The sequence below is a fragment of the Schistocerca cancellata genome, chromosome 8 (genome assembly GCF_023864275.1).
Source record: "Schistocerca cancellata isolate TAMUIC-IGC-003103 chromosome 8, iqSchCanc2.1, whole genome shotgun sequence".
Lineage (NCBI taxonomy): Eukaryota > Metazoa > Arthropoda > Insecta > Orthoptera > Acrididae > Schistocerca > Schistocerca cancellata.
The window spans coordinates 395,255,666-395,281,976 of NC_064633.1; the positions used below are offsets into that span (position 1 = coordinate 395,255,666).

Here is a 26,311-nt window from a genome sequence, read left to right on the forward strand (position 1 = left end):
GCACACACGTGCTGAAAAAACGATCTAATTAATGAATCATTGAATGGCTGGAATCGGGAACTTAGGTTACCGGTTCCATCTTTTCCATAGTTTATAACTTTGGACATTTTTGCAGTAAATCTGTGGACTATGTTTTTGTAGGATTTCTAGATTTCATACTGAGCCCAGAATTACTACGCAAAACTAATAAGTATTGTAGTTGCAGCTTCCAATTTTTCTCTTTTTCGTAGTAATGAAGACAGTAATACCATACGCAGAAATCCTGTAACACTTTGGTTGGAATAGGTAACTATAATTGACCTATATAAGTCGGTTCCAGTTACCGATTCCAGTATTTGTTAGATCCTACTTTTTGTCAGTTTTCGTTATTTGTGTCCACATCCCGTTAGATTTAACAATTGGTATTAAAAATTAATAGTGATTTATAATATTATGACTTCACCATGCGCTATATCGTACTGGATTTAAAAGTTCTCTGTGTTTTTCTTACTAGCATAAATTACGATAATAACTTATTTCAGACATGTATACTTCTCTTTTTCTGTTCTTATTTATTTTTGTTATCTTTAATTCTTGTCCGTATATTTTGTGGCTAAGTAATTAATCACGCGAGCTGTGTATGTAATTTTATCGTATGCTACATTCGTTTGTTTACGAATATGATCAGTTGCTATCAAGGACTGCCTCTATTTTGCGTCTCTGCCTTAGTTATGACGTCATTACTCAAAGCTGGGGAGTGGTATCGGACACTTGTTTTGTTTTCGTTTGTGGCATATTATCGCACAAGATGCCTAGAATTCGTTATTACAGCCGTAAACAACGTCACCAGGGCAACAGATACTCAGTAAAGGAAGCTAGAACAAATGTTACACCAGTGGCTCAAGACTGCAACCTCCCAGAGCCGGTAAACAAACCACCGCGAGTGCTTTAAGAAGGGAACTCGTAGTTGGTGCTAATGGAAACGGAGGCTGTGAATCTGGAGATTCGTGTAATATTATTGTTGATGTTAACATGCTGTCACAGTTAATATTGGACAATGTTATGTGCAAGCATTGCTTTGGTGTGCAGTGTGTTTCTGTGTTGGAAGATGAGAGTGCCAGGAAAGGCCTTACTACGAAATTATCCGTGACATGCAGCAAATGCAACGTTGGTGCGTCTTGTATGAGATCTAAAATCGTAAACTAAGGCTATCATGTGAATTTGATGGTAGCATGTGGCATGCGCTGTATTGGTAGGGAACAGGAGGCAGCAAGAACACTGTGCAGTGCTGAATCTTCCACCTCCTCCAGCAAAATTTGAGAGATATTGTGGCTTACTGCTTGGGGCTGTAAAAGACGTTGGAGAATCATCATGAAAAGTGCTGCAGAAGAATCTATTATCGAAAATGATGGTGACAGGTACATAGTGGCCGCTTTTGTTGTACCTGGCAAAAAAGAGTGCACACTTCATTGAATGGTGTTGTTACGACAACATCTGTTGACACTGGCAAATTACAAGATGTTGAAGTGTTGAGCAAATTTTGTTATAGTTGTGTGAGAGGGATTCCAGATCATGAATGTAATACGCACTATAAAGGCTCGAATGGAGGTATGGAAGTGCAGGGAGTTGTCTTGTGCAGAATTTAGAATGTGTGGGAGATCTACAGAAAAGACTTGGCTGAGACAATATTTCTCAGGAAAAAAGGGAGTGGGTGACTGACGGATGCAGAAATCGACAAGCTATAGACATGGCTTGGCAATAAGAAGGAATACAGGGAACTTGAAAATATGAAACAAGCAGTTTGGGCCTTATACTTCCACAAAATGTCCACAGACAATAACCCTATCCACAACTTGTGCCCAAAAGGAAGTGAATCATGATGTGGCTACCAAAGGTCAATTTCTGGTGGTGAAGAATATCATCACAGGAATTCTCTGGCTGTACCCAAAACCTGAATGATAGTTTTAACCAATGTATATGAGAAAGACTGCCAAAAACCATTTTTGTGGGAAGAAATGCCCTTGCTGTTGCTGTTTGTGATGCAGTTTCATGTTTTGAGGTGTGCAAATCAGGAAATATGTCTTAGTGAAAATGGGAATTAAACCCGGAGTGAACTGCATCAAAGCTTTGTATGCGATAGAGTGTGTGTAGTGAAAGCAGATAAATCATTTTTGGGGGTGATAAAATCAAGAAGAGTGCATCACAGGAATGTGAAAAGGAAGAAATCTGATTCAGAAAATGAAAAGGAACCTGCTCATGGTGCTGGACAGTTCTAAAAGAATGCCAAATACAAGCAGAAACTTTTAACGGCCATTTTCCGCAAAACACAAATTTCTGCACTTAGGTATAGGTAACATCCAAAATAAATATTTTATTACTTTCAAACTTGGTATGCTTAATAAAAAAAACTCCTTAATGCAAAACTCTACAGTTTTCCAAATCTATTAAAAACTGTGGTAAAAATTGAGATAATTAAATATAAAATTTGAGTTTTTTCTAGACATGAAGGTTAAAATGTAACAGCTCATTCATTTTTTCCATAAACTAAATAAATTCTTGAGTTCCCTACACCTGTAAGTATGGTTTGTATGCTGTGCAAAATTCATCGAAGAATCTCTCTTACTTATGATAGAAGTATACCTATACCAACAAATGCAGCCAATAGTAATTGAAAAATGACGAAATTTCACATGTATGTTTTTATGTTATGTTTTTGAACTTCCACTGTTATGAGTGTAAATCCTGAATCCTTTGTGGTCATGCTGACAAAGATTTATGAATTTATTTGTAAAAGTATAGACAGTGGAAATTAAAATGTCCTATTTTGCCTTTCTTGCTCCAAGTCAAACTGTTTGACGTCCTACATCCCCCCCCCCCCCCCCCCCCCCCCCCCCCCCTTAAATTGGAACGCTCACATAGATAATGTTGCGGGGAAAGTAAACCAAAGACTGCAATTTAATGTCAGAACACTTAGAAAATGTAACAGGACTACTAAAGAGTCTGTTTACACTACACTTGTATGCACCCTTCTGGTGTATTGCTGTTTGGTGTGGGGTACGCATAAGACAGGATTGAAGGAGAACATCAAAAAAATTCAAAGAAGGGCAGCTCTTTTTGCTTTATTGCAAAGTGAGTGAATGCCACTGGTAAGCTACACGAATTGAGGTGGCAGTCATAAAACAAAGGCATTTTTTGTTGCAGCAGGAACTTCTCATGAAATTTAAATCACCAGCTTTCTTCTCAGGTTGTGAAATGACATAGGGAGAAATAAATATGAGAAATTAGAACTTGCACCGAAATCTGTGTGTTTCCTTCCACTGTGTGGTGTTCATCAGTGGAACATTAGGAAAGTAGTCTGAAGGTGGTTTGATGAACCCTCTTTGCCAGGCACTTAAGTGTGAATTGGGGAATAGTCTTGTAGATGTAGATTATGAAAGGCTGCAAAACATAATCTGCAGCATGCTTATATAAATACTAAGGTAAGTGTGAGATCTAACTGCACTATCTGATCAAAAGTATCCGGATACCCCTATGTCCCACAGTCAGGAGGACAATGGTTCAAACCTACATCTGGCCATCATGATTTAGGCTTTCCACAATTTCTCTAAATCGCTTCAGGCAAATGTTGGGATGGTTCCTTTGAAAGGTCACGGCAGACTTCCTTCCCTTATCCAGTGGGACCAATCACTTTGCTGTTCGGCCATTCCCCCAAACCAACACCCCTATATAATGCAGAATCGTTCTCTGGGTATCATGAGAGAGGCACCTGTGAGTATAAAAGGAGGCTGGTAACAGCAGGATGGATCAGTCGGGAGAGCTTAGTAACTTCGACATGGTCTAGTCATTCAGCGTCACCTTAGTATGCCCATTAGAGAACAAACTGGCTTCTGACATAAGTAGTCTTGCACAGGGCAAGTATTGAATCTTACCCATCATATTGGGGACAGCTTCTTTCTTGACTTGAGTGTGGCCTACAACATGGTAAACATCAGGAAACTTCTCTCAAAGGTGTACAACACAACCAAAGTTACAGATTTATGAAGATACTGCAGACCTGCAAAGCAATAGAAGATTCTATGTTAGTTTTCAAAACCCCAAAAATCAGTGGCGCAAAACAAAAAAATTGTACAGACAAATAGCAAAATTCTGCATGACCTGCTGAAGTGTCGGAACATCGATGCTGTAGATGACCTCCTGAATGGCTGTTTTCACCTCAGCAATGGTTTTGCGATTACTGCTGTACATCTTGTCTTCAATCTATAGCCCCACAAAAAGGGGTCGCTTGTGTTCAGATCTGGAGAATATGGTGACAATCGAAGTCCATGCCAGTGGTCTCTGGGTACCCCAGAGCCAGAATGTGCTCCCCAAAGTGCTCCTGCAGGACATCAAACAATCCCCTGCTTATATGAGGTTGAGCTCAGTCTTTATGAACCACATCTTGTCGAAATCAGGGTCGCTTTGGATAATGGGGATGAAATCATCTTCCAAAACCTTCACGTACCGTTCAGTAGTCAATGTGCCATCAAGGAATTTTGCAGCAATTATTCGGTGATGGGATGTTGCACACCACACAGTGACCTGTTGAGGGTGAAGGGACTTCTTGATCATGAAATTCAGACTTTCAGTCCCCCAAATGCACCAATTTTGCTTATTGATGAACCCATCCAAATGCGTGTGAGCTTCATCGCTATACCAAACCATACAGCACATACTAATTCCCATTATGCCCCACAGCAAACTGTGTAGTTTGAATGTCCTAACGCAAACCATTCAGAAGTTACAATGATTTTATTCCATACATTTCAATAATTGTCTCCCTGTAACGTGCACACCAATAACCAGTCACATAACAAGGAGTGCACCTCGTTTATTCATGCCATCGATCTGCCCCTGTCCACCCATCATAAGCCATTTGAAGGCATTGGAAGACAACTTTCATCTGTTCCTCACAGCATGGGAAAATATTATGAGGGCAACAGCCTGAAGCCAAATCCAAGCATAGCAGTAGTCAGTTCTTCCCATCTCAGTAACAAATATGCTAACTATAGTTTAAAAGTCTCATAATTGGGAACTCCTCTCAACCATAGCTTTACCCCTAAATACCTTAGGGTTATTCTTGATAGGAGACTAACATCCAAGTGATATTGTGACAGTGACAGAATGAAGCTAGCAGCACAAAAAAGCATCTTAAAAAAATTCAAAGGCCCAAATTGGAAAGCAAGCTCACATGTACTTCAGACATTGGCTCTAGCCTTGTGCTACTTGCCAGGAGAATGTACTTCCCCCGAGTGGTAGCAATCCTGCCACTCAAAACTGGTTGCTATTGCTCTTCACCAAACTTGCCACCAGATGACAGGAGGCTTGATACCAACTGCCGTCAAGAAGATCCATGTTGTGGCTGTAATGGCTCCACCCTGTATCAGGCAGATAGTCAGATAGTAACAGCAAAATCCGAAAGGACCAATGTCGCCACTGATGACAGACATTCATTTCATGGGCGTGATCTTGTTGCTCGACGTCTTCACAGCAGGAAGAGCTTCATCTCGAGTACCTCCCCCTTAGTGAAGTCAAAGACAGAAGAAAGGCTTCAAAGGTGACAGGAAAGGGCTAAAAGTGATAGGATAGTACCAAAAGAGGAGCTATCCCCAGGAACCAGCCTGTCATGGCCAACATGAAGATCACTTAATGGTCTTCATGTGGGCATTGACCAGAAGTAATACTGAAATGTAAAAATGGGGGGCCCTGCAATAACGAAGAAATATCCGAGGCATGCGTGTTGAGCAGATGATGATCCATTTCCTTCACTGCCCTGTTTACACCATCTCCCCAGGCATTGTGATGCAAAAGGATCTGGCTCCAGGAAGCCCAAAAGCAGTGCGTCTTGCTGAGGCATTGCACTTCGTTTAAATGGTTGTCATAGGCACACTAAGAAGAAGAACCTGAGTAAAAAATCCATCAGGGAATTTCTACCCTTTAAGCTGCCCATGTTGACTGTTGGTGATGCGACTGAGAGGTGGAAGTGCGAAGGAACAACCATAGCTAAACCAAGACCAGGCAGACTTAATGTACTGAGGGACCACCGAGCATTGCAGAGGATGGTTATAAAAAGAATCATACGTAATCATCCGAAGGAATCATTCATGAGTTCCAAAATACTACCAGCAGTCCAGCTATCACAGTCACTTGGCGTAGGAAGTTAAAAAGAATGGGGTACAACAAACAAGCAGTTCCTCATAAGTCACACATTTCTGTAGTCATTGCTAAGTAACACTTGAGGTGAGTGGATGTTAGGTGACTGGAAATAGGTGAATGGTGAACCACACTGTACCCTGTACAATCTGATGGAAGGATTTAGCTCGGTGAATGCCTGGAGAATGTTATCCGTCATTATCTATAGTGCCAACAGTGAAGTACAGAGGAGACTGTGTTACAGTATGGGGGCATTTCTCGTACTTAGGGGTGTGGTCCTCTTATTGCATGTAACAAAATGCAAAATGTGGGAGGATATGAATGCATTTTAAAGCTCTGTGTACTGTATACAGGAGAGAGAGACAGTTTAGAGACAATGATCATTTACATCAGCATGACAGCGCACCCTGTCATAAAGCATCTTTGAGGTAACAGTTTGTGGAAAACACCTTTGGGGCAAGTTAGAACATTGACTTTTCTCTGAACCCCAGTGTCCAACATTGCTATCTCCTCTGGTTTTTGCTCTTGAGGAAAACTGGGCTGCCATTCCTCCACAAACATTCAGACACGTCACTGAAAGTGTTCCCAGCAGAGTTCAATCTATCATAAAGGTGGAGGGTGGACCCTTACTATATTAATGTCTACTAATAGGTATTGAGATACTTTTGATCAGACAGTGTATGTTAAAACATCTGCTCTACTTAGACAGTGTATTATGCAACGAGTTTCTGGTGACCAAAAACATTGAATAAATTGTACAGCTAGGGCAATCGTGTTATTTTACCAGGAGTATCATTTAGGAGTGCCAGTTACTTGCTATTAAAATACATGTCTGCTACATGCAATATCAGACTTGTGTATGGAATGTACATCTGACTGGATACAACATATCTGAAGAATAGCCAAAACTAGTTATTAATAAATTTTAAAATTGTGATTTTGATGAAATATTGTAGTAATCATGTTCTGTAGCCACTAGTTCTTACTGTTTGTCATTTAATGTAATGGCATTTCTGCACTAACAAAGAAGAGTGAGTAGTAGTCATACTGAATAAATTATTCTTCACATTTATGTCTCCAGCAATTAAACAATTTTATATACCTCACTCTACTGAGTTTGGGTAGTTTGTTGAGAGAGAGAGAGAGAGAGAGAGAGAGAGAGAGAGAGAGAGAGAGAGAGAGAGAGAGAGATAGTGTGAGTGGTGTGGTGCAGTGATTAAGGCAGTGGGCTTATATTCAGGAAGAGTGGGGCCCCATCTAACTTGAAAATTATCTGTGGTTGTAACTACACCAGATAGAGAAACCACCATGACATAAAAATTAGCTTTCTGATGATTCATTTCTCTTATTATTTCTATGTTGCCACATGTTTGGCAGTCTTTCTCAAATCCAGTTGGGTACACACTTTCTTCAGATGACAAGAAAGAGCATTGCCACAGTACAATACTTCAAAGATGTTAAATACTACCAATGTCAGACACTATGTAAGTTGAGTAGAGGCATTTTTCATTGTATTTTACATTTGATCTTCCCATAGGTTGCAGTTATTAAACTTAATTTTAAAATGTTATTTAACTAATGTCTAGTCCTTTTTTTTTTTACACAAACCAATAAATGTCTGAAATCATGTAATTGTGTTGCATTATTGTCAAAAATAAGCAAAAATACTTAATCTTTTACAAGGTTTATAGCAGTATGTTTTAGATATTCTTGTGAAAAAGTCATTATTTTCATAAAATGTCTCATTACTTTTTTTGCAGTGATGTTAAGTTGGTAAACCTGCAGAAGCTGTCCTTGCATGACTGCAGCATAAGAGAAATTGGGAAACGTGCTTTCAGTGGACTGGAATTATTAATAGAACTGGATTTGTCAAACAATCAAATTGTTGAACTTCACCCATCAATGTTCGATGACAACTTCAGATTACGTGTTATCTATCTTGACCATAACCAGATACAGAAGGTATGAAAACATGTCTAATTTTATGAAACATATTTTTAAAAAACTTATGTGAAACAGGCAATAGAATAAAAACTTATTTTTCTAAGAAATGTTGAAACATTCACATATTTGTTACAGTGAGACAAAGCAGTAGAAGTTCTTACTTTAACTGTGAATTTGTGTTTCAAAATATGCTGCATATGTAACTCAGATTCTCATGCAAGCTATTTACCATTTCCTTTGAATGTGTAAATCACTGTTTCAAACAAATTTTCTCTAACTATGGTAACTGTAGGTGGACAGCAGTAAATTTATCTGAGAGATAATTCTGATTTTAATTGATGAAATATTTCTAGGTTCCTGATGGGATCTTCAGGGAACTCACTTTTCTGCAGACAGTACGCCTCAATGATAATCAGATTGAACAGATAGGCTACAAGGCCTTCGTAAATGTACCAGACCTGCACACATTAAGGCTTGATTCAAATCGTCTGGCAACCTTGCATCCAGAACCATTTTATCCCATGCAAAAGTTGAGGTAAGACAAATCATTTCACAAAATATTTAAAAGTTTTTTAAAATTTATTTTTAATTTTCAAATTTTGTTCAGAAAGTATGATCATTCACCCTCCCAGCATCTTCTGTTTTCAAAGCGCCCTAAATTTAGTACTTGGTTCAAAGTAATTTTTTTTACTCAGCAATATCATGACAATGAAACTTTTTGCATGCAGATTTGCTAGGCCTTGAAGAAATGAAATTTTGAAACTTAATTTACATCTACATCTACATACATACTCTGAAATCCACCACACGGTGTGTGGCAGAGGGTACCTCGTACCACAACTAGCATCTTCTCTCCCTGTTCCACTCCCAAAGAGAATGAGGGAAAAATGACTGCCTATATGCCTCTGTATGAGCCCTAATCTCTCTTATCTTATCTTTGTGGTCTTTCCACGAAATCTAAGTTGGCGGCAGTAAAATTGTACTGCAGTCAGCCTCAAATGCTGGTTCTCTAAATTTCTTCAGTATTGATTCACGAAAAGAATGCCTCCTTTCCCCTAGAGACTCCCACCTGAGTTCCTGAAACACTTCCGTAACACTCACATGATGATCAAACCTACCAGTAACAAATCTAGCAGCCCATCTCTGAATTGCTTCTGTGTCCTCCCTCAATCCGACCTGATAGGGATCCCAAACGCTCTAGCAGTACTCAAGAATAGGTTGTATTAGTGTTTTATAAGTGGTCTCCTTTACAGATGAACCACATCTTCCCAAAATTGTACCAATGAACCAAAGACAAATATCCACCTTTCCCACAACTGCCATTACATGTTTGTCCCACTTCATATCGCTCTGCAATGTTACGCCCAAATATTTAATCAACATGACTGTGTCAAGCACAACACTACTAATGGAGTATTCAAACGTTACGGGATTATTTTTCCTGTTCATCTGCATTAATTTACATTTATCTGTATTTAGAGTTAGCTGCCATTCTTTACACCAATCACAAATCCTGACCAAGTCATCTTGTGTCATCCTACAGTCACTGAATGATGACACCTTCCCGTACACCACAGCATCATCAGCAGCCAGCCGCAAGTTGCTATCCACCCTATCCAAAAGATCATTTATGTAGATAGAAAACAACAGTGGACCTATCACACTTCCCTGGGGCACTCCAGATGATACCCTCACCTCCAATGATCCTCACCATCGAGGACAACATACTGGGTTCTATTACTTAAGAAGTCTTCGAGCCACTCACATACTTGGGAACCAATCCCATATGCTCGTACCTTAGTTAGGAGACTGCAGTGGGGCACCGAGTCAAATGCTTTCCAGATGTCAAGGAATATGGCATCTGTCTGATACCCTTCATCCATGGTTCACAAGTTATCATGTGAAAAAAGGGCGAGTTGCATTTCGCAGGAGCGATGCTTTCTAAAGCCATGCTGATGCATGTACAGCAACTTCTCTGTCTCAAGGAAATTCATTATATTCGAACTGAGAATATGTTCGAGAATCCTGCAACAAACCAATGTTAAGGATATTGTTCTGTAATTTTGAGAATCCGTTCTTCTACCCTTCTTATGTACAGGCATCACCTGCACTTTTTTCCAGTCACTCGGGAGTTTACGTTGGGCAAGAGATTCACGATAAATGCAAGCTAAGTAAGGAACCAATGCAGTCAAGCACTCTCTGTAAAACCGAAGTGGAATCCCATCAGGACCTGGCGATTGATTTATTTCCAACCCATTAAGCTGCTTCACAACCCCAGAGATGTCTGTCACTATGTCCTCCATACGAGAATCTGTATGTGACTCAAACAGCGGTATGTTTGTACGATCCTCCTGCGTGAAAGATTTCTCAAATGCTAAATGTAAAATTTCAGCTTTCGTTTTGCTGTCTTCCCTTGCCAGGCCAGACTGATAAGTGAGTGACTGGATGGAAGCCTTCGACCCGCTTACCGATTTTACGTAAGACCAGAATTTCCTTGGGTTTTCAGCAAGATCTTTTGCTGAGGTATGACGGTGGTAGTGGTTGAATGCTTCACACATCGCTCTTTTTACAGCAGCACGAATTTCTACTAACTTTTGCTTGTCCTTATTCTCCCGATCATTCTTGTACCACGAGTGCAACTGCCTTTGCTTCCTGAGCCTTCTCTGAATTGCGCTGTTAAACTATGGTGGGTCTTTTCCTTCTGTAACCCACTTTTTCAGAACATACTTGTCCAATGCGTGATTTACAAGGTGTTTAAAATTTGCCCATAATTCTTCCACGTCCATCGTACCGGAAGTAAATGAAGTCGATTCATTTACTTAGTGGGACACTAACAACTGCTTATCTGCTCTTTCTAGTAAGAATACTCTCCTAGCCTTCTTGACCGACTTTTTAACTTTCATAACCATAGTCGTAATGACAACATCATGATCACTAATCCCTGTCTCAGCACTGACACTGTTGATGAGGTCTGGTCTGTTTGTGGCTACCAGCTCTAAAATTTTTCCATTACGCGTTGGCTGTTGATTTAGCTGCTCAAGACAGTTTTCGGATAATGTGTTCAGAAGTAATTCACACTACGTCTTGTCTGTACCACCTGTAATGAATCCATAGACATCCCAGTCTATACTAGGTAGGTTGAAGTCACCTCTGACTAATATAGCGTGATTCAGGTACTCTTCTGCGATACAGAATGTAGACTCCCTTTGAATGATTCTAGAACTGTCACGGTGGAACCTGGTGGCCAGTAATAACACCCTGCAATTAACTTTATTTCCCCTAACCCTGTTAAACGTGTCCAGATAACTTCACAATCACACTCTACTTCAACCTCAGTAGACACACTATTTTTGTCAACTACAATGAAGACACCACCTCCTACGGTGTCTAATCTGTCTTTCCAATACACGTTCCAACCCTCACCAAATATTTCAGAACTTCATCGCGCCACACGCTTCCTGGAGGGCAGTAAATTCAGGAACTTTATTCCGAACACTCTGAAAATTTACTGCTAATATCTTGATAGCTGAAGTGTCTTTACACTGAGCGCGTTCTGATTTCCCTGCCTGCACTTCAACTGGTGAGTGTTCATCAGGACATCTCGCACTACTGCCTAACCTAAAAAACCCCCATGTGCACACCACAAGTACTCTCCTATCCGAGTAGCTGCTTCCTTTGTGTAGTGCACCCCTGACCTATCTAGGGGTGTCCTACAATTCCCCACCCAATAGCGCAAGTCTAGAAATCTGCAGCCAAGACCATCACAAAGTCGACGAAGCCTCTGGTTGAGACCCTCCACTGGGCTCCAAACCAAAGGACCCTGATCCACTCTGGGAACGATGCTGCAAATAGAGTGCTCTGCTTGCACCCCACATGCGAGGCCAGTGGTCTTCACCAAATCCGCCAGCTGCCTGTATGAACTGAGGATTGTCTCAGAACCCAAGCGACAGGCATCATTGGTGCCGACGTGAGCAACCACTTGCAGACGACTGCACCCCATACGTTCAATAGCCGCAGGCAAGGCTGCCTCCATATCTTGGATGAGGCCCCCCGGCAGACAAACCAAGTGCACGTTGGATTTCTTTCCAGCCCTGTACGCTATTCCCCTAAGGGGCTCCATCACCCGCCTAACATTGGAGCTCCCAATAACCAGCAAGCCTTTGCCCCCATGTGCCTGCTCGGGCCCTGCTGAAGGAGCAGCCACCTGCCCACTGACATAATGAACGGACGAGGCCAGGCGGCCAGCCTCCACATTGGCCCCCCTCCTCTAGCGACACTAACGCGTTGCAGTCCACCACTCACCCTGAGGTGAGGGCGGCCCCAACACACCGGGTACACTAGAAGGTGCCTCGGCGGCTGAGTCAGCAGACACAGCAAGTGACACCTGGGGTGTCTCAAGCGACGCGCCAGACACTCCGCAGTCACTGCACCTCGAGGCAGCAGCCTGAAGGCAGCTGACTGTGACCAACAGGACGCTCAGCTGCTCGCGAACCGTGGCCAGCTCCTCCTGTGCCCGCACACAGCACACACACACCGTATCCATCCTACTGCTAATATCTTAACAACTCCGCGAATTTATACTCTATGTCTATCAATAAGCAATATTACTCCTCTCAAATACGAGAATATGCAAGGATTTTATGTAATTAAATATGCAAGCACACAAACACTCGGAAAGAAATTAAGAATCAAACAAGACAAATATGAAAGCTAAATATGCGACTCACTACTGCACTGATACTTCACCAGCGGCTGCTCACGGCTCGCTCATAGGTAGGAGCATCTGCTCATGAAATATTTCAATTTTCCCTCAAATCACTGATTACATTTTTCTTAATCATAATTTTCCATTTTTTAAACCAGACCTCAGGTTGGTCAATTTGATACCCCCATTTGTCATTTTCCTGTTCTTTATTTGGCTATGAAAATTGGCACAAAAACCCATTGAGTAATTTATAGGGAGTCTTTTTGTTGTGGCGTTGCAAGACAGCCATGCCACTCAGAAGTAGCCGAAATGCACGCGTAAACTCACACCGGCTTGCGTGAGGTCTGAAACAGGATACGTTATGAATGCATTAAAGAAAAGTACGTAGCTTCTTTAATACTTAACTTTAATTCATCCTTGTGGTACATCGCTCTTGATAATACAAGTGAGACTCTCAGATATGGTTAATGGCGCCTTGCTAGGTCGTAGCCATGGACTTAGCTGAAGGCTATTCTAACTGTCTCTCGGCAAATGAGAGAAAGGCTTCATCAGTGTAGTCGCTAACAAAGTCGTCGTACAACTGGGCGAGTGCTCGTACGTCTCTCTAGACCTGCCGTGTGGTGGAGCTCGGTCTGCAATTACTGACAGTGGCGACACGCGGGTCCGACATGTACTAATGGACCGCGGCCGATTTAAAGCTACCACCTAGCAAGTGTGGTGTCTGGCGGTGACACCACACTTTTTTTCACTCCACGCACACATTTGACCAAAGTTGACTGCGGTGTATTCTCCTCATTGCTTGTACAAAGTTTGATGTCACACTCACACCCCTGTTTCACATTCTGAGAGATTTTTATTTTATAAATACTGCTTTTGCACCGTAAGAGAAAAACCTTGATTCAGGTAAAAAAAATATACTAGCTCCTTAATGCTTCTCTCGGCACAGTCACTTTGATGAAATTTGTTATTTTCAGCTAGTAATGTGATTCCCTGAGTGTGATTTACAGTAAGAAATACAATGAAGAATAAGCACCTACCTATTAAACATAAAGTGTATAGAACACTAGTGTGACCCATTCTTAAGTGCTGCTAGAGTGTTTTGGATCTGAAGCAATTCAGAGGTGAGCTGCTAGGAATATTACCCATAGGTTCGATCAACACATGAGTATTACAGAGAACGCTTCATGAACTCAAGTGGGAACGGCTGCAGGGAAGACAATGTTTTTTTGTGAAACAGTGTTCGAGAAAATTTAGAGAACTAGCATTTGAAGTTGACTGCAGAATGAGTCTGCTGCCATCACTGTACATATCCTGTAGGGAGCATAAAGCTAAAAGAAATTAGGGCTTCTACAAAAGCTTATAGATAATCATTTTTGTCTTGCTCTATTTGAGAGTGGAACAAGAAAGGAAATGACTAATATTGGTACGTGGTACGCTCCGCCGCACACCATATGGTGGCTTGTGGAGTATATATATAGATATAGATGATTAATGGAATGTACATAGAAGAGACAGAATTTGGAAGTTTTAAATATATTGAATCACATTATAAACTAGCCATGTAAGTGAGTGACAAAGCAGTTTTTAAAATCTATTGCCATTCATTATACAATGATGCCAAGTAATTGTTGTAGATAAGCACTTATATGTCCCATTCTCTATTTTGTATGGCATTGTAGCAACAACCAGATGATAAAAACAGACTACCAAGAAATTATTCACTGTAGTTTGGGCAGTTACAAAAACTTTTACCACATGATTTCATTTATGAGTGGAATGCTGAATATTCTCATCTCTAAAATTTGTCTCCAGTGGTCTTGTAAAAAATATTACATAATTATTTCCACTATGTGGTTCACAATAAGAACTTTTTCACCACAATCTTAACAATCTCACTTTTTTTTTCAGCTGCTTTTCTAGTGAAATGAAATATCCTATTGGGTAGCTAGTCAACTGTCGTCTCCCTTTTTTCTGCTGTGTAATTCAGCTTCAGTGCAACTTCTAGGTAGAACAATTTTGTATATAGGCATCAAAACACAGAAATTTCAGTTCCAAAGCTGTTGTTTGAGATCAAATGGCAACTGTCCTTAACTTGCGGGAGACAAAATATTTCAAAATAAAAAGATGTTATGATTCAATTTATGATGTAATGTTTAGTAGCATAAGAAATGCTGAAACTTGACTCAATATGAAGGCAAAATGAAAAGTTCTTGTTCGGATAGGGCAATAGTGTTTTACTACAAAGAGCTCCACTTCTTTTTGACATTGCCCCAGTTTAATTAAGTCAGTAAACTTTGTTCAATTCATCTCTCCCCCCCCCCCCCCCCCCCCCCCCACACACACACACCAGTGAGCAGAACCAATGCTTCCAGAATTAAAACTACTATATCCATTTCACTCAACTCAGAATGTTTCTTTAAATGTGGAAACAGGTAGGAGTTAGAAAGAATTGTACTGGTTACTGACTCATCTATGTGTCATATAGTCTTTCTCATAGTATAACAATAATGGAAATCCCTGAATGTAACAATACATAAAGTAAGGTAAAAGCATCCACTCACCTGTAGTTGACAGATGTATGGAGCACAGACACATGTAACAGAAAACAGGTTCACGCTAATTTTAGAGCTCGTACTCTTTCCCTAGTAAAAGTACATATATTCCCACAGACAGACAGTGAAGCACACACTTCCACTGCAAGCCTTTTTCATAGTCTGTCACTTCAGTTTTCTGTTATATTAGCAGGTCCTTTGTATTTCATTTCCTGTGACCCATTGCCTCCTCCTTAATGCTGCCGTCAATCACATCATCCAGGATACGGAATCTCCATCGTCTGCCATGTCCACATCTCAAAAAACCCCAGCCTTGTTCTGCCTTTCTTCCTCAGTGCCCATGTTTCAGCACCATACAAGCATCTTTACCCATATTTCTGCAAAAAAGTCCTTTTTTCTTATAAGGTGCTCCTTTTTCCATTGCTGTCCTTGATATCTGTGCTGCTCTTACAGTCAGTTTTTATTCTGCTTCCAGTAATTTCCTGCTAGTACCATTACTTTTGCTTTCATTGTATTGATTTTTATTGCATAAATCTTCCTTGTAGCTTCAACGGCATCTACTAAATCTTGTAATTCTTTTTCACCTGTTGCTAGAAGGACCTTGTCATCTGAAAACATCAAACACTATATTCTTCTTCTTCTAACTTTTAACCAAGTGAGGTGGCACACTGGATGCACGTTTGGGAGGATGATGCTTCAAACTCGTGTCCGGCCATCCGGATTTAAGTTTTCTGTAATTTCGCTAAATTGCCTCAGGCAAATCCCAGGATGGTTCCTATAAAAGGGCGTGGCCCATTTCCTTCCCCATCCTTAATAACATCTGAGCTGGTGCTCCATCTCTAATGACCTCGATGTTGAGATGTTAAACCAAATCTTCCTCCCTTCCTTCCTCCCTCTCCAATTTTTACCCCTTGTCGTCTAATGAGTCATGGGCAATCATTTTTTTCAAAGTGTAGACTGAAAAGGGTAGGAGACACAAAGCAACCTTGTCTTACCCATTTTTCTAGTTCTATCTACTTGGTAACTTCCTCTCATTTTCTCTGTCGTTTTTTGATTGAAACATAATGAGTTTATAAATTGTCTGGTTTTCCAGCTTATACCAAACCATGCTATCAAATGACTTTTACAGTTCTATGAAGCACATATGTAGGTCACTTGCCTTTTCAGTAAACCTCTCTCCCAAAATTGGTAAGAGTCCTATTGCATCTCTTGTGCCTGTATTCCATCTAAAACAAAATTGTTCCTCAGAGTTATACTGAAGAGGTGACAAGATATGCCTCTGCCAAGGGCACGGGCACACAGGGGGTGCAACAACTTTGGGGGTGGAGTGGTGGGGAGAAAGAAAGATGGTTTAAGAATTAACTGGGAGAGGTTTGTGAATTCTCCTACCACTCGTGTTCCTGTCCTTTGTTCATGAGAAGAAGCTTTCCCATGGCCCCGTAACTGTAAAAGCCACTAGTGTCATAGTGCCCCATCAACAGCATCATTTTGTATGAGTAAATCACAAACAAATGATTGCTGCTGAACGGACATCCATCACTAGCATGGTTTAAGTGAATACTGTGCATTTGATTCACACAACTGCTGCCTATGTAGCTCATTCATATTCAACAATAAAAGTCTTTCTGCTACTTACCAATGGTATTGTAGAATCTCAAAGATCAATGAGTGAGTGTTGGTGCAAATGCTATTTGCCTGAAGGCTTTTGGTTTTTGCCAGTTTCTGCTGACTAATGACTGGAGTGAGACTGAGCTACAGTCCTCCAAAGCATGTTATAGTATAATAAATGAAATGGGAAACAGATCTCACATAAGTATATCAAACCATTTCGTTTGTCTTTCTTTACCTTCATGCCACAAACACCCTAAAGGTGTGTATCTTATCTTAAAAAATGTACAGCTAATTTTGGTGCAACTGATTTTGGTGCCAAATATAACATAGTGATGCTGTAGAGCTACGTTATGAAATAACTATCTTAAAGGTACAGGTGAGGCAGCTGAAGAATATTTTGAAGTTTTTTTTCCCCATTTCCTCCATGCAAAGGTAAGGTCCTCTGTCTCGGCAAAATGAAGATGGTGAAAAACTACTTAGCGTCAAGTATGAGTGAAAGCAGATTGTCAAATTAAGCTATGTTGTGGATAGAATATGACACAACTTGACTTCATTGAGATAATCAATGACTTTTGTTTGCTCAAAGCATGGAAATGCAAAGTAAAATTACAATGGAAACAAAATTCTTGAAATGGATGTTTTCACAGCTTTTAGTTATAGCTGTTCTTTCATTTCTGGTTAGTAATTTGTGAACTGTTAATAGTTTATGAGGAATAAATAAATGACATGATACACTTAATGTGTTGTGTGTGATATTTTTCATCAATACAGTTTGTTTAAGAAATATGTATCAATAATGGTTCCTGTATCTTTAAACTTACAAAATTTGCTAAACCTGTGTAAAAACATTCGGAAAGGTATCTCCATCAGAAGAAAGTGGGAGCAGTTTGAAAGTTCTGCCAGTGGCACAGAATCACCTTAGTATGGTTCTACTCTTCCATTACCTTTTCCAGCCTTTTGTTAATGATTCTTGGCTGCATGTGAAATGAGATAATTGTCCTGTGCTCACTGGATTTCTTGGTTTCCAGTTTTTCCATTCCTGTCCATTTCTTCAATTGTGTTGCACTCCTGTTTTAGCCAGTTTTTTGTAGCCTGCTCTGTTTTTCTACACAGTTCATTATTGAGCATTTGGTACATCTTCTTTGCATCTTCATTGTTCTTGTTTCTGAATATTCTTCTTTCTTCCACCTTCAAAATAATTTCTTGTGCAACCTACCTTTTTTGGTTTTCCCCCCCCCCCCCCCTATTTACATATCCTATACTTTTTGCTCTGCTTCTGTGATTTCTTCTTTGACTATATTTCATCACTCATTTATGTTATCATGTGGTTCTTTGTCTCATAATGTACTAATAATCTCTTCTGATAGCCTTTCCATAATTTTTTCTTTCCCAGATCTCAACTTCTTCTCAAGGTCCCTCTTCAGCACAGCAGTGTTCTTAAGTTTTCATTTTCATTTCTATTTCTGCCATAAGTAAATTGTGGTTGCTACTAATATTTGAATCTTACAATGTATCTACCTTCCTGATTCCACTTCTATACCTTTCTTCAACCAGTATAAAATTAGTTTGGTTTCTATATTTATCTCCTGGTGATTTCCAAGTATAACTCCTCCTCCTGTGAGTTTTGAACACCATGTTCTGAAGTTGTCATATCTACTAGGATAGTAAAAATACTTTCTTTTATTCCTTTCACTTTACAAAAATAACCATGTTACTTGCACAGTTTACATTTCCTACACATTTCTTTGCCATTATCACTTAATTCTTTTTATTTGTCCTCCCAAGTAGTAAGTATTCATCTGACTGCAATTCTTCTCACCCATCTCATCTTACCTCAGTAATTCCTACCAGGTTTTATTATTCTTTTCCATCTCTCTTTTAAGGTTTTCTCATTTTCCTGGCAGTAGCAGTGCTGTGACATTCCAGGTACCAATCCTTGTTTTGAAATTGCACCTCCTTTCATGTTGTTGTTGCTGTTGTTGTTGTTGTTGTTGTTGTTGTTGGTGTTTCCCTCCCCTCACTGGAGATCTGAGTAGGGGAATATTTTATCAACAGTTGGAGGAAGCAATATTTTGTGTATAAAAAGGAGACTGCATTATGCAGGGAAAATAATGTGTTGTGATATTCTATTGTCTTCCACAACTCTGGAGGCTGCCCCTAACATGGGATACAGATGCCTTTTGTGGCCGCCTGCTCTGGGTCAGACGCAACAATAGCTATTGGTTCATTGGAGATATTTTATTTCTCTGATGCCCTGCCAGGGATGCACCCTCCAGGGGTTATTGCCCCCCCCCCCCCCCCCAAGGGTTTCATAGTATTAGATGTTATTGTATGTAATATATTTTATTTCTGTGATGCCTTACCAGGGTTTGCACCCACTAGAGGTTACAGGCCCCCCCAAGGGTTTCATAGTATTAGATGTTATTGTATGTAATATATGTTTATAGTTGTTATATGTATGTTATGTGATGCTCTATAACTTTTCCTTTTTCTCTCTCTAACTTGCTAAGCCTCCATCAACCCCTCTCCCTCCCCTCCCCTACCCACTTCTTGGATCTTTCTAATCTCAGTTCATTCACAATATGCAGCAGCTCAGCTGTTGAACTTGTGATTTCATGAAGAATATGTTTTTGTACTACTTAATGCGACCTCTATAGCATGAGATGGTCTTCCTTCATATTGTCTCTTTTTGTATTGCTTCCAAGAGTTTTCATTATTTTTTGTTGATGATGTAAAAGTCAATTATAATGCAGGTAAATAATTCTGCACATCAACAGATCACTCGAACTGCATGACAATCCATGGCGATGTGATTGTCAACTGGCTCCATTGCGTGAATGGACACTTGAACATAAGCTAAACACCCAAGATACACAGTGTGAAGAACCAGAGAAACTGAAAGGCATGCTTTGGAAAGAGGTTGCAACTGATCAGATGGCATGTATGCCGAGGATTGTATTTCCACAACAAGATGCTACATTTGAAGCAACGGGCGGTGAAGTTACAATGTCATGCCAGGTGAGTTTTAAATATAATATACATGAAAGGCATATGTTAAAAAGATAATTTCACAGATATAACAGGAGTGATTTCCACTCAATGTGATAAAAATGGAAAAGGAGTAATTAAAATTTGGGAACTCCGTTTCAACTTAGTGAATGGAAGAGAAAATACATGAGAAGAAAAGTAATACTGTTGAATGGCTAAAATTTTGATCCACATGTGCTAGCCTGGGTAAATTTTAATACAGTTGTATTATGTTTTCTTTAAAATAACTAAACGTTTCTTCCAACTACATTTCATTAAATCCTAGAGGACTGAAAATGATGGTTTGTATATGATTAATGTACCTAAAAGATGTTGAAAAAATTACAAAGTAAATGGCAACAGAAGGAAGAAACAAATTACACAGATCGCAAGAGGAAACAATGTCAGGAAATTATTCGTGGATTTCATAGGAAAGTCCCTCACATCTGCAGTTTTATTGTATTTTAGTTCTGAGGATTATTCTCTCTAAAGATTTTTCCACAGCACAAATGAAAATTAAAAGGAGAATGGTAAAAATGCACTTAAGATAAGAAACAGAAATGAGGCAACTATGGGGTGTCTTGAAACAGTAATTTATCTAACTGTGAACTTGGAATTGCTTTCAGTATGCTCAGTAAAGGTCATGCTACCTAAAACTATTTCTGTAGTTTCTTATCATTTGGACTGTCATGGCCTGTTCACTATTAACAAATTGTGTTGTTCAGGGATTTTCAAGCATCCTAGAAAACAGCTTTATTTGGATCAAGCTGTAACTTTGTGAAAAGACAATTGCAAGCATTACCAAGTACAAAATTTATGTAGACAGCCAGCCAAAAAGAAGCACAGGGAGTACTTCTATTTTTAGAAATAGTGAAAAAATTTTATGTTTTGGAGCACTTCTCACAAGGTGGATAATATTACTTACTGCTTTCAACTAGATATTGTCATATTGTTACAGACAACTTTCCATTTGCTTGAAAACTTGTCTTATCATAAATCATCAGTTGTGACAGATATTCATCCACTACTACCCCTGGTAATCGCTAACATTCGAAGCCTTAGTTATCAGCATTGTTTACCAAGCTGGGGTCTTCTGGGGACCGTATATTTTTTGTAGACAGTTACTCAGATTAGATTCTTTGGATGTGTAAAAGTATATTTAAATTACATAAGCATTGTTGACATATTTGTTTTTTTGTCAAAGCTGATAAAATAAAAAAATATGGACAAATTGATTCCATGCCATGGCAGCAGTAAAAACTGCAAGATATTGTCCACATTTCAGAAATTGATTCCTTTCAGCAGCAAAGAACTCCAACAATCAGTAGTACATCAAGCAACACTCTCAGTTTGGCAGAATATACATTCTGTTCAGAGCAGTATTGGCATTGTAATAGTGAACAACACAAGATGCTTCACTATTGCTGAAGATGCATATAGTATCTACAACTTGATCATTAAAGATTATGTTCAAAAATTTGGACATTGTGGGTGTAAGATCACTTGCATTCATTGGCTTGGAAGATCCTTTGGCAATGTCATATTGATGACAGTGAGTCATGGGGCCATTGAACTTGTCCATTTTCATCCTGGCTTCACAATAATCTCATCTCCTTCATCAGAATCTCAATCATAATTTTCTTTTGCAGTGTCACTTTATTCTGAATTCACTTCAAGGTGAATGTTCTCAGATAAAGTCCTCATTAGGATCGCTCTAGACATCATCTAGGTCACTGAGATAATTCATCCAGCATCCAAAGAATGTCATTATTTGAGACTTGTTTACGGGCCATTTTCAAAAACTTATGGTGTTCATATTAATTTTGAAAAATCGAAAAATTAATCTTTCAAAATGTGTAACATAGTATGCCAAGTGGGGTCTTGCCAGGACCACAAGTGTTTTTTATTTTTAATGACTGCATCATATGTCTGATTATGTAATATATATCTTAAACAGATGTATGAATATACGAGGCATGTTCAGAAAGTATGTGCGCCAAATTTTTATATATTTTTCAGGAAAAGTTTATTTGAAAGAAAAAGTTACAGGATATTGTTTGGTAATACATTTGTTGACTGTTTTTCTGCATAATTGCCATCCCGTTCAGTGCATGTGGCAAATCGTGGCTTGAGGTGCACTCCAAAAAGAACTCCCCCCACCAACTCCGTATCCCATTTCACAACCTCTTTCTACTTCTGCTTGTTGCCTGAAAATTTAATTCCACTAACATATGCCTTCTGGGAGATGAAAAGATGATAATCTGAAGGCCCCCCCCCCCCCTCCAGTCAGGGTAACGTGGGTGGAAGTTCAAAATATCCCAACTAAATGGGTCCAAGACTACCACGGGGCTAAGGCAGTGGAGGGACACATGTTGTGCAACAAGCACATTCCTGTTGTAAAAATTCTGCTCCTTTTGTTTTTAATGCTCCTTTTGAGATTTTTTGGGGGGGGCAGGGGGGGGGGGGGTGGGTTGTGCATTGGTCCCCCTGCCCTGTCCCCTGGGGCAGAAATCCGACCAAGATATAATGTCTTTTTGGGCCCAAAACACTGAAGCCATACCTTTTTCCCTGAAATTGTGGTTTTGAATTTTTTGGTAGATGAGAAATTGGTGTGATGTCACTGTGATGACAGTCTTTTTGTCTCAGGCGTGGAATGAGCCACCCACATTTCATTTCCAGCCACAAGAGAGCTCATAAAACCCTCACCTTCTAATTCAAGTTTCTCAGGAAACTTGTGGGCTCTGTTGACCTGATTTTTCTTGTACTGCTCTGTCTGCTGCTTTGGGACTCACTTTGTACACAGTTTCCTGTTACACAGCATTTCTGTGAGTGTCTCATGTAAGAGAGTTCTGGAAAGTTGTTGAAACATTGCAGAAATTCCATCCACTCTCAATCAGTGGTCTTCATTAACAGTTCCCTCAATTTTTGCACCAACTCATCAGTCCACCAACTCATCTTCCACTCATCTGTTTGTTATGAACATTTGATTTGCCTCCACTTAGCTCCCTACATCACTTGAAACACACTCGTTCTGCTCATAATACTTCTGCCGTAAACCATTTTGAATCTAAAAAAAAGAATCATTAGGTATCATCCGTTCCATGAGTAGGAAGTGGGTCACAGCACATGGCTCGAACTTGGCGTGATATCTTATCAATAGCTTTCATACACTTCCATTCAACTGGACACTACAATATGGGTTTGCTTCCTACTGTGTTCCTGCAATTCTCACTGTGTTCAGGGGTTCCCCCTCAACCACTCAGTGTTGCCAAACCTCAAAAAACAAAAAAACCATGTATTATGGTTGCAGTACACTTGCTTTTTGGACGTGCCTCATATAAAAATCAAGAATAAATTGTTTCTTACAGTTGCTACAGTATCACCAAAAATCACTCGTGGGGTCCCTAGATGACCCTGTTGATATGTTAAGGATAAAATTACAGAACAGAAGATGATAAACAATTTGGCCTGCAGTGACTGTGCCATGAAAGATTTCAATGACATATATCCTTACAATACATGCACTACTGTGCTGTCAGAATAATTAAACTTCGTGACTTCCTTCAAGTTGTCAGCAGACAGATTTATGTGTATTATTGTCATCACTTTGTATCTAAGAAAAAAAGAGTGCATGTTTCACATATTAATGATTGTTTATTTTCAGATTGAAGGGAACCCACCACCAACAGCTCACTGGGTTCATGAGTCACAAATCCTGTCCAATAACAGTGACAAGTTTATCATTCATGAAGGACTTGGTGGTTGGCTAAACATCACATTATGGGAAGCTGGACCAGAAGAACGTGGGGAATACACATGTGTTGCAAAGAATGAGGCTGGTGTGGACGAACGCAGATTGATTTTACTGCTGGACAGTGAAGACCCTTTGATTTTGGGAAAAGACAGTGCCAGTGGCAGTAGTGGAACTAACATGGAGTCCTCACATTTACCTCTCATAGTAGCTCTTGGGGTTGGAGCAACCATTCTTGCAGCACTTCTCATAGGATTGTCATGCTGGCTGTGCAGAAGTGGTCGAGTATGCTATGTAAGACATTTTACAGCTACTATTTTAATGCAGTTATTCTTATGTGACAAAATATTATAATAAGAGAAATTTAAAGAATAGTAACAATAAATAAATATAAGAAAAAGCTGATTGATTTGTGTTGCATAAATACATTATTAGCATATAAGACGTAAAAACTATAGGCACACCATCTGATGCTAGTGTGGAAACTGAGTAGCTGGCACATTACTATCAACTCAGAATGAAATTTTCACTCTGCAGCAGAGTGTGCTCTGATATGAAACTTCCTGGCAGATTAAAACTGTGTGCCCGACCGAGACTCAAACTCGGGACCTTTGCCTTTCGCGGGCAAGTGCTCTACCAACTGAGCTACTGAAGCACGACTCACTTCCGGTACTCACAGTTTTACTTCTGCCAGTATCTCGTCTCCTACCTTCCAAACTTTACAGAAGCTCTCCTGCGAAACTTGCAGAACTAGCACTCCTGAAAGAAAGGACATTGCGGAGACATGGCTTAGCCACATCCTGGGGGATGTTTCCAGAATGAAATTTTCACTCTGCAGTGGAGTGTACACTGATATGAAACTTCCTGGCAGATTAAAACTGTGTGCCCGACCGAGACTTGAACTCGGGACCTTTGCCATCGCGGGCTAGTTCTGCAAGTTTCGCAGGAGAGCTTCTGTAAAGTTTGGAAGGTAGGAGACGAGGTACTGGCAGAAGTAAAGCTGTGAGTTCCAGGCGTGAGTCGTGCTTCGGTAGCTCAGTTGGTAGAGCACTTGCCCGCGAAAGGCAAAGGTCCCGAGTTCGAGTCTCGGTCGGGCACACAGTTTTAATCTGCCAGGAAGTTTCATTACTATCAACTGCTGTGACACTACTATGCATGTGGCACTGAGAATCAGGTGCACCCTCTGATGGGGCCAGGCCAAACTCTGGCATATACGGTGGCCACCAGACTGACCTAAGCAGTTTCGATTTCAACAGGGAATGCACAGTGAGTACTACTGTGCGCCCCCCCCCCCCCCCCCCCCACACACACACACACAGGTGCAGTAGTTCAGTTCTTGTGTTTTTATGTGTATCTGTTTGTCACACAAAGCTACAGTTGAATAGTTAGCTTCTCTCTGTTTTATTACTCCAGTTTGGATATGTAAATAGTGTTATATGCGTGACACCAAGGAAAGTCTGTGTTGTGTGACATTTTCTAATCTATAAATTGCTCAACTTTTTTCTCCATTCTAAACAGAATGCACTGTCACACAAAAAATTCAAATTACATTTTTTTTTGAAACTTCCTGGGAGATTAAAACTGTGTGCCCGACCGAGACTCGAACTCGGGACCTTTGCCTTTCGCGGGCAAGTGCTCTACCATCTGAGCTACCGAAGCACGACTCACGCCCGGTACTCACAGCTCTACTTCTCCCAGTATCTCGTCTCCTACCTTCCAAACTTTACAGAAGCTCTGTAGGAAGGTAGGAGACGAGATACTGGGAGAAGTAGAGCTGTGAGTACCGGGCGTGAGTCGTGCTTCGGTAGCTCAGATGGTAGAGCACTTGCCCGCGAAAGGCAAAGGTCCCGAGTTCGAGTCTCGGTCGGGCACACAGTTTTAATCTCCCAGGAAGTTTCATATCAGCGCACACTCCGCTGCAGAGTGAAAATCTCATTCTGGAAACATCCCCCAGGCTGTGGCTAAGCCATGTCTCCGCTATATCCTTTCTTTCAGGAGTGCTAGTTCTGCAAGGTTCGCAGGAGAGCTTCTGTAATGTTTGGAAGGTAGGAGACGAGATACTGGGAGAAGTAGAGCTGTGAGTACCGGGCGTGAGTCGTGCTTCGGTAGCTCAGATGGTAGAGCACTTGCCCGCGAAAGGCAAAGGTCCCGAGTTCGAGTCTCGGTCGGGCACACAGTTTTAATCTCCCAGGAAGTTTCATATCAGCGCACACTCCGCTGCAGAGTGAAAATCTCATTCTGGTACATTTTTTTTTACTGTAGTTCAGTGTGCAGACTGTTTTTTGATTTACATATAAAATTTTTCGTGGCTGATAGCCAAAAAGTATGCACACATCAAATTTAATTCACAACATGTTTTTCACTGAACTTAATGGACTTGGTCTATTTAGATTCCATTAAAAAAATCTGTTGTAAAAGAAAAAAAATGCTTTCAGTTATATGTAATATTCATACACAAGATAAATAAACTCTTCATTCAGTATACCTTTCCTTCTAGCTAACTATCTTTTGAGGTTAGGCAACAGTTCTACCTGTAACATAGGGCTATTGCAG

At 40.2% G+C, this 26,311-nt stretch overlaps 1 protein-coding gene across 3 annotated transcripts in view; it reads left to right on the forward strand.

Annotated features, from left to right (window-relative positions):
* Window positions 1–26,311, forward strand: part of LOC126094635 (leucine-rich repeat-containing protein 24-like) — a 377,583-nt gene that overhangs the window by 324,728 nt on the left and 26,544 nt on the right. For all 3 annotated transcript variants that reach the window (XM_049909123.1, XM_049909124.1, XM_049909122.1), the window contains 4 exons: window positions 7,929–8,130; window positions 8,466–8,647; window positions 19,758–19,998; window positions 23,672–24,052. In XM_049909123.1, the coding sequence (XP_049765080.1) occupies window positions 7,929–8,130; window positions 8,466–8,647; window positions 19,758–19,998; window positions 23,672–24,052 (1,006 nt within the window). The remainder of the gene's footprint in view (window positions 1–7,928; window positions 8,131–8,465; window positions 8,648–19,757; window positions 19,999–23,671; window positions 24,053–26,311) is intronic.